This window comes from Hylobates moloch, unplaced genomic scaffold (genome assembly GCF_009828535.3).
Source record: "Hylobates moloch isolate HMO894 unplaced genomic scaffold, HMol_V3 SCAFFOLD_11, whole genome shotgun sequence".
NCBI lineage: Eukaryota > Metazoa > Chordata > Mammalia > Primates > Hylobatidae > Hylobates > Hylobates moloch.
The window spans coordinates 47,000,051-47,009,044 of NW_026652286.1; the positions used below are offsets into that span (position 1 = coordinate 47,000,051).

At 44.4% G+C, this 8,994-nt stretch overlaps 1 protein-coding gene across 1 annotated transcript in view; it reads left to right on the plus strand.

The window, feature by feature from the left end:
- Positions 1-551: 551 nt before the first annotated feature.
- Positions 552-8,994, plus strand: part of NEU3 (neuraminidase 3) — a 29,491-nt gene continuing 21,048 nt past the window's right edge. Inside the window, 3 exon segments of the mRNA XM_032166942.2 lie at positions 552-831; positions 834-1,148; positions 6,522-6,733. Of these exon segments, the coding sequence (XP_032022833.1) occupies positions 552-831; positions 834-1,148; positions 6,522-6,733 (807 nt within the window).

Here is an 8,994-nt window from a genome sequence, read left to right on the forward strand (position 1 = left end):
ACCACGATGTTCCAGGCTCATCTTGTATGTTCCCTGCCTCAGCACAGGATTTTTTTAATGAGAAAAATATCACGAATTCAAATTTACAGAAGCTTTACATTTTTATATCCTGTAAGTTAGCAGTCTGTCTTTCCTTTTATTGGCATTTGTAAAATTTCTTCTTTTTAAAATTATTATATTTTAGAGACAGGGTCTCGCTGTCACCCAGGCTGGAGTGCAGTGGTACAATCACAGCTCACCACAGCCTCCAACTCCTGGGCTTAAGGCATCCTCCCATGGAGGCCTTCCAAAGCGCTGAGATTGCAGGCATAAGCCACCAGGCCCAGCCTATTTCCTTTACGTTGTACTTAGTCCCAGATAAAAAATGACCTTAGATCAGTCCTTTCCTCTTTGGCTGGGGAGAGGGGGGCTTAAATTCCGGCACTGTGAAACAGAAGAATGGACTCAGTGCTATGTGACAAATCTATGTATGTAAATGTGTGTATATACACACACACAAGTTATATATATGAATATATTTTCATTTTCATATTTTGCAAGGAGAGTAGCCAATGCTCTGGACCTCTGGTCCTTTTTGTAGGGTACCCTCTGAGGCCCGGAACCTTTGCTCAACTCTCAGGCTGTCCAGGGAAGCTTTAGGCAGTGATACCGAGCTACAGACCAATATAAGAGCTCGGGGCTGTGGCATTGAAGAGAGGAGGCGGCCGTTGGGAACTGAGGTGGGCCCAGGGCTTGAGCTGAGCTGGCGAGGGTGGAGGTGGTGCCGATCCCACGCCGTGGTGGGGACCGAGCTGCGGGCTGGAGGGAGGGGCAGCGCCGAGGGGGCAGGACGGGGAGGGCTCGGGGAGGAGGCCAACGGTTGGCCCCAACCGCCACTGACTACAGCCTGCGCCCGCCTCTTTTCGTTGCCGTTACCTCTTTCCGGCAATCGACACGCTCTTCGCTTCTCGGGGCTTGTCTCCGTGTCCTCCGTCATTGTTGTTTCTCCCTCTCTATCCTCCTCTGTCTTCGTATCCCCATCCTTGGGGCCGGTGCCTCTCCCGGGCTTCGGCGAATGAGACCTGCGGACCTGCCCCCGCGCCCCATGGAAGAACCCCCGGCGTCCAGCTCTGCCCGGACAGAGACGGAGGAGCCGGGGTCCAGTGCAGGTGAGCGGGGTTGGGAGACAGGAGAGCTCCCCGAGGAGGACTCAACTGTGGGGACTGGTTGAGCAAGACCATCTGCGCTTGGGAAATCCAGCGTTGGATTATTGAGACAGAGCCACCTAGTCGGCTAGGATCTGACCTGGCCAGAGTATTCTTGGCTAGTCCTATTTTTATTCGTTCTCACTGAAGCCGAACTTAAACCTCAGAATTATCACTCCAGAGATGAAAGGGAACTGAGACTGGAAAAGCCCTGCTTACCAGAGGTCTCTGGGCGGCAGAAAGAGCCCTGAGCTTCAGTTTCAACTTAGGAGACCTGTGTCTTGGTCCAGATTTTACTGTGGAGTGGCGTTCAGTAAGCTTTTTCCCCATCCCGGGCCCGAGTTTTCCCATGTATACCATGAGAGGGTTTAGACTACAGATCTTCAAAGGTCTGGCACATGGTAGGTGCTCCTTAAATATTACTTGTTAGGAGTGAATAAATAAGATAGGAAGGCCTCCTTCTGGGATTCACTGGAGGCTCATTGGGTTAGTTGGAGGCTGTGGAATTACATTATTATAGTCTGAGAAGTAGGCGGTATTATCTCCATTTTATAAGTGAGGAAACTGAAGCTCAGAAGTAAAGTGACTTGCTAGTAAGTGTCAAAGTCAGACTTAAGAGTCCATGCTAGGCTATACTCTCTCCCAGTAAGAAAGCGGGGAGGACTTGATGGGAAAGTGATTATATCGAGCAGCAATTAATCATTTGAATTCTCTGCTTAAATGAACCCCACAGCAGGCCCATATCTGATTCTTTTCTATCCCCAGTTTCCATCACCTGATTTGTGTGAAACGGTTTGGGTGGGAATGCCAGAATCACCATCTATGTTACTTCTGTCATCAACGATCAGCATAATTACAAAAATTAATGGCTCTAATTGTTATAGTGATAATAAAGCATAGATGAAATTGTGAGGACATCAAAATTTATAATTAAAGACACCTATTAAAACAGCAGTTTAAAATTTATAAAGCACTTTTGAATGGTTCTTCATATTGATCCGCTTAGGTAGGTATTACTATCCGTAGTTTACAAGCAAGGAATCCAAGACCTAGAGGTTGAGTAACCATCAAAACGTCATGCAGCAAGAAATGGAGCTGAGACATGAATCCAGCCCATGTGATAAGTGCTTCTCCTTTGGTGATTATTTCCCTATTTCCTCTCCATTTCCTTTTTTTTTTTTGAGACGGAGTCTTGCTGTGTCACCCAAGCTGGAGTGCAGTGGTACAATCTCAGCTCACTGCAACCTCCATCTCCTGGTTTCAAGCGATTCTTCTGCCTCAGCCTCCCGAATAGCTGGGATTACAGGTGGATGCCACCATGCCCGGCCAATTTTTTTTGTATTTTTAGTAGAGACGGGGTGTCACCATGTTGGCCAGGGTGGTCTCGAACTCCTGACCTCAAGTGATCTGCCCACCTCAGCCTCCCAGAGTGCTGGGATTACAGGCATGAGCCACCACACCCAGCCTCTTCCTTTCCTGTTCTGAGCCCTATCCGGCTCCATGCCTATCCTGTGCTCCATTCTTCTTATCACCTGGAGAATTCCTGTTTAGATTTAACTAATAGTCACATGTTGACTGATGATAGTAGTGTTGGTTTAACTTGTAATTAAGGTGTTAAGAGTTTAAAGTATGTTCTCTTTCAGCAATAAAGAGGGATTTAAATGTTTTTAAGAAAGGGAGTTGTAATTGTTATTATTGTCATTGTTATCCACAGGATTCAAGGAATAAAACTAGAATATACAGTAATTGGTAGTTTCAAAATAGTAACTGTCATATATTGCACTCATACTATGTCATAGGCCTTGTAAGAGCCACTGTAGTTAAGCATTTTATTTCTATCACCTACTCTACTGAATTGTATAGGGGAGGATCCTGAAGCATAGAGAAGTTGAATAACATGCCCAAGGTCACATAGTCCTGGCCTGGTCCAAATCGTATATTCTTAACCATTACATCAGCCTGGCTCAGAGACAGATTGTTTGCTTAGAACAAAGCCTGACCCTCCTGGGGAGGAGAGCCTGAATTGAGGGGAGAGAAATGTGTTCTAGTATTGGGTGAGAAGATGGTCTCCCCTTGCTTATCTTTTGATTCTGCTGTTGAGAGCCTGGGATTGAAATGAAGGGAGGCTTTTCTTCTGGACTCAGCAAGGCCACTCCCCCAGTTCCCCTCATGATACTGAGCCATAGTTCTTTTCCCTTCTTCAAGTTAGGAACAAGTGACTAAATATTCATATGCTATTGATAAAAATTTGTCTTGACTGACACTAGGAGGCTGTAGCCAAAAGCAGTGCAACTTTGCCCTATAGTTCATTGTCCTGAAAGCTTCCTGGAAGATTGGTCTAAAATCATCATGCCATTCCTCTGTCAAAAATTCTTGAGTGGTCTCCCATCTGTGGAATAAACACCTTAATAAGATATCTAAGCCTCCCAGGATCTGCACTGTGCTGACCCCTTCAGTCCCACCTCTGCCCCATCCCTTGCACTCCACCTTACTGTAGTCACACTAAACTACTGAGAGGCCCCAAAACTCACTGTGTTTTCTGTCTCCTATAGGCTTTTCACATCCTCGTCCTCTGCCCTTCTCCTTTTCACCCTCAGTTGGCTGATCCACTGTTCATTCTTTAAGATCTGGCTCACTGATTCATTAAATCATTCAACAAAAATTTGTTGAGTGCCTGTTACTTACTAGGCATAGTTCTAGGTGTCAAGGTGGAGCAATAAGAAACCAGACGTACCCTTGCTGTTTCTGGAGCTTCCATTTTGTAATATGTATTAAACAAATGTAACGTAGGAGACATCAAAGTGTGATAAGTGGTGTGGAGAATAGAACAAGGAAAGAGGTTAGGCTGGGGCAAAAGAGTTGCAGAGAAACCTCACTGACTGGATGACGTTTGAGCAGAGCTGAAGAAGGTGAGGGAGCATTTTGTGGCTCTCTGAAACGAGTGTTCCAGGCAGAGCCTGTGACTATATGAGGCGAGAGCTCTTTTGGCTCAATCATTCTCTCCAAAAATCCTTCTCTGGTGCCTTGATCTGGATAGATGCCACTTTTCTGTTTTTCTACTTGCTCTTGTGTTTACCTCTAAAGTAGCACTTATTACATCATGTTATAATTGTCCATGTATATGTCTGTTTCCCTCAGTTGGATTGGGTTTCTTGAGAGCAGGAACCTCTGATCCTTCTCTGTCTTCTCAGCACCTATTTTAGGGCCTGACACAGAGGAGGCACCTAGAAATATTTATTGAATAAATTGTTCTTACAGCCTGGTAATATTTATAAATGATTTGTAAAATTGGGTTTGGATGACAGTTGGTTTGAGGAAAAAGTAATTCTAAGGCTGCTTTTTGTCTGTCTGGCTTGATTCCCCTTTTGGACCTTTGAGAAGTGGAACACCTGGTTTTCTTTAAGAAGAATACTTGGAGACTCCATTGTGAGCATTATGGCAGGGTAGCCAACCTGTAAAATGGTGGGTAAAATATAACAAAGCCGGCCGGGTACGGTGGCTCATGCCTGTAACACCAGCACTTTGGGAGGCCGAGGTAGGTGGATCACCTGAGGTCAGGAGTTTGAGACTAGCCTGGCCAACATGGTGAAACCTGTCTCTGCTAAAAATACAAAAAATTAGCTGGACGTGGTGGCAGGCGCTTGCAATCCCAGCTACTTGGGAGGCTGAAGCAGAAGAATTGCTTGAACCCAGGAGGTAGAGGTTGCAGTGAGCCGAGCTCACACCATTGCACTCCAGCCTGGGCAACAAGAGCAAAACTCCGTCTCAAAAGAAAAAAAAATAACAAAGCCCTTTATAGCTGAATTTTCGAGACAGCAAGAGAAATCTCCAGGGACCTGGAAACCAAGAGTGAACTGAAAACCAGAGTGGTTAGCTCCTTAATTTGCCCTCAGCTGCACTGGATGTCTCACCTAGAAACTTGGACTTTAATAGGCCTGTTGTTATACCAAATGAAGCTATAGGTCCGCATGGGTTAGACTCTAGTGGGTTTTTTGTTGTCGTTGTTGTTGGTTTTTCTTTTTTTTCTTTTTTTTTTTTTTGAGACGGAGTCTTGCTCTGTCTTCCAGGCTGGAGTGCAGTGGGGCAATCTCAGCTCATTGCAAGCTCCACCTCCGGGGTTCACACCATTTTCCTGCCTCAGCCTCCTGAGTAGCTGGGACCACAGGTGCCTGCCACCACACCCGACTAATTTTTTTGTATTTTTAGTAGAGATGGGGTTTCACCATGTTAGCCAGGATGGCCTCGATCTCCTGACCTCGTGATCCGCCCACCTTGGCCTCCCAAAGTGCTGGGATTATAGGCGTGAGCCACTGCGCCCGGCCTGGTTAGACTCTAGTTTTTGACAGAGGATGGCATGTGAAATACTCACATGAAGGTAGGTCCCTTGAAAATCTGCACCCTGTGTAGGGTGTATACCTTCTGATAGGGTGGACTAGTATCTTAATTCATTTTCTGTTGCTTGTAACAGAATACCTGAAACTGGATAACTTATAAAGAAAAGAAATTTCTTACAGTTATGGAGTCTGAGAAATCCAAGGTCCAGAGGCCACATCTGGTGAGGGCTTTCTTGCTGGTGGGGACTCTGCAGAGTCTGGAGGCGGCATAGGGCATCACATGGCAAGAGGGCTGACTATGCTAGCTCAGATCTCTAGTTTTCCTCTTATAAAGCCCCTAATGCAACTCCCATGATAACCCATTCATCCATTCATCCATTCATGAGGACAGAGCCCTTATAACCCTATCACCTCTTAGAGGCCCCACCTCTCAACACTGCCATATCGGGGATTAAGTTTCAACATGAGTTTTGGAGGGGACAAATATCAAACCAGATCTACTAAGAAAAAAAAAATTCTCCCTACTGACACAGAGAGAAGACAAAGAGATTGCCTTTTATCCTAGGCTTTCGTACAGAAAAAAAGTTTTCCCAGAAAATTCTTAACCATAGGCATTCACTCATATAGATACCCAAATGGCCTAGAAACTCCAAGCCAAGAAGTTGACAATAAAAATCACCTCAGGCTAGTAATAACCCTGGATGCTTGGCAAAAACAAATGCAAAACCGCTCTGCTCCAAGATACATACTTGATACAGGCCACATAGAATTCCCACAGGGTCTGGAGTTAATGAAATTCTCATTTGTTAAACAAGAATGTATATTGCTTGCTTTGTGCTATTGAGAGCATATGTTATTCCTGTATAAATAAACATTTGAATATATCTGTGCCCCCCCCCCCACCCGCCCCTTTGCTCTCCAGAAGTGAAATGATGAAGCAGAATTTATATGCAGGCCAGCATCTGGGTATGGACACACATTGAGCTGCCTTCTATCCTTGCAGAGGTCATGGAAGAAGTGACAACATGCTCCTTCAACAGCCCTCTGTTCCAGCAGGAAGATGACAGAGGGATTACCTACCGGATCCCAGCCCTGCTCTACATACCCCCCACCCACACCTTCCTGGCCTTTGCAGAGAAGCGTTCCACGAGGAGGGATGAGGATGCTCTCCACCTGGTGCTGAGGCGAGGGTTGAGGATTGGGCGCTTGGTACAGGTGACTCTTCATCCCAGATCTGAGTCTGGGCCTCAGTTTCTCTTCACAAAGCTCAGAGCTCTTCAGGATCTGTGCCTTTTCTCATCAGTACAGGAAAGCCGTGTGTGGGGAGCAGAGGCAGAAAAAACAGCAAAAACAATGGCTCTCACTGAGTGCTTATTGTGTGCCAGGGGCACATTGGGTCCTCACAGGTACTGTTTTCAGTCATATTTTACAGACAAGGAAACTGAGACTCAGAGAGGTTGCCATTTGCTCAAGGTTATACAGCTATAATAAAGCAGTAGAAGCTGGCTTCAAACTCAGTCGCTGACTCCAGAGACCTCCACAGTTATTTAGATTCAGCTAACATATGATGTGCCTTTCATTTATATTCCATTTAATCCTCATAAATCACCCAAGGAAGTAAGCATTGGTAGTCCAATTTTGCTGATGGGAGATCCTAGTGCTCCAAGAGGTAAGTGACTTGCTCAGGACCACATTTAGCAGATGACAGGGGGGATACCAGTAATAACCACGCTTCAACTACTAAGTGCTGTATGTGAGGTACATTTTATTATCCCCATTTTGCAGGAGGTAACCAGGCCTGAGAATTAAGGTCATTTGCTTTGGTCACATGTCTAATAAGTGGGAGAACTGGAGTTAGAGCCCTTCCTCTTCAGTAGAACATTTTGACTGTATTTTTAGTGAGGAAAGAAGGGTTACTGTTCTTTGGCCTGGAAGCTACAGGGTTATTTCAGACCCCAAATAGGCATATGTCGGAGATATTGTGGATTTGGTTTCAGACCACCACACTAAAGTGACTATCACAATAAAACAAGACACATACATTTTTTGGTTTCCCAGTGCATATAAAAGTTATGTTTACACTATACTGTAGTCTATTAAGTGTGTAGTAACATTATGTCTAAAAAAAGTACACACCTTAAAATATTGCTGAAAAGTGCTAATGATTATTTGAACCTTTGGCTAGTCAATCTTTTTGCTGGAGTGGGTCTTGCCCTGATGTTGGTGGCTGCTGACTTATCAGGGTGGTGGTTGCTAAAGATTTAGTGTATTATTATTATTTTTTTGTAGAAGCATTTCTTACTTACATAGATAATTTCTTAAAGTAAGACAATGGGCTGGGCACAGTGGCTCATGCCTGTAATCCCAGAACTTTGGGAGGCCAAAGTGGGAGGATTGCTTGAGCTCAGGAGTTCAAGACTGGCCTGGGCAACATAGCAAGACCTTTTCTCTAATAAAAATAAAAAACATTGGGTGGGTTTAGTGGCACACACCTGTAGTGGCAGCTACTTGGGAGACTGAGGGGGAGGACTGCTTGAGCCCAGAAGTTCAAGGCTCCATTGAGCTGCGATTGTGCCACTGCACTCCCGCCTGGGGGATGGGAGACAGAGCAATACCCTGTCTACCCCCAACAAGAAATAAGACAACAATGAAGTTTGCTGAAACAATTGACTCTTCTTTCACAAAAGATTTCTCTGTAGCACACAATGCTACAGAATTTGATAGCATTTTTTCTTATAGTAGAACTTATAAATGAATCTTCTCAAACCCTGCTGCTGCTGTATCAACTAAGTTGATGTAATATTTTAAATCGTTTGTTGCCATTTTGACAATGTTTACAGCATCTTCACCAGAAGTAGATCCCATCTCAAAAAACTACTTTATTTGCTCATCTATAAGAAGCTACCCATTTGTTCAAGTTTTATCTTGAGATTGCAGCAATTTAGTCACATCTTCAGGCTCCACTTCTAATTCTCTTGCTATTTCCACCATATCTGCAGTTACTTCCTCTACTGAAGTCTTGAACCCCTCAAAATCATCATGAGTGTGGGAATCAACTTCTCAATGTCTCTTAATGTTAATATTATGACCTCCCATGAATCATGAATGTTCTGAATGGCATCTAGACTAGTGAAATTTTTCCAGAAGGTTTTCAGTTTACTTTGACCAGATTCATCAATCACTATCTATGGCAACTATAGTCTTATGAAATATATTTCTTAAATAATGAAACTTGGAAGTTGAAATGACTCCTTGATCCGTGGGCTACAGAATGGATATTGTATTAGTGGCCGTGAAAACAACATTAATCTCTTCATACATCTCCATCAGAGCTCTTGGATGACAAGGTACATTGTCAATGACCAGTAATATTCTGAAAGGAATCTTTTTTCCTGAGCAGTAGGTCTCAACAGGGGGCTGTAAACAGAAATGCTTCATCCAGGCTTTGTTTTTAGAGCACTGGCAGAGTAGATTTA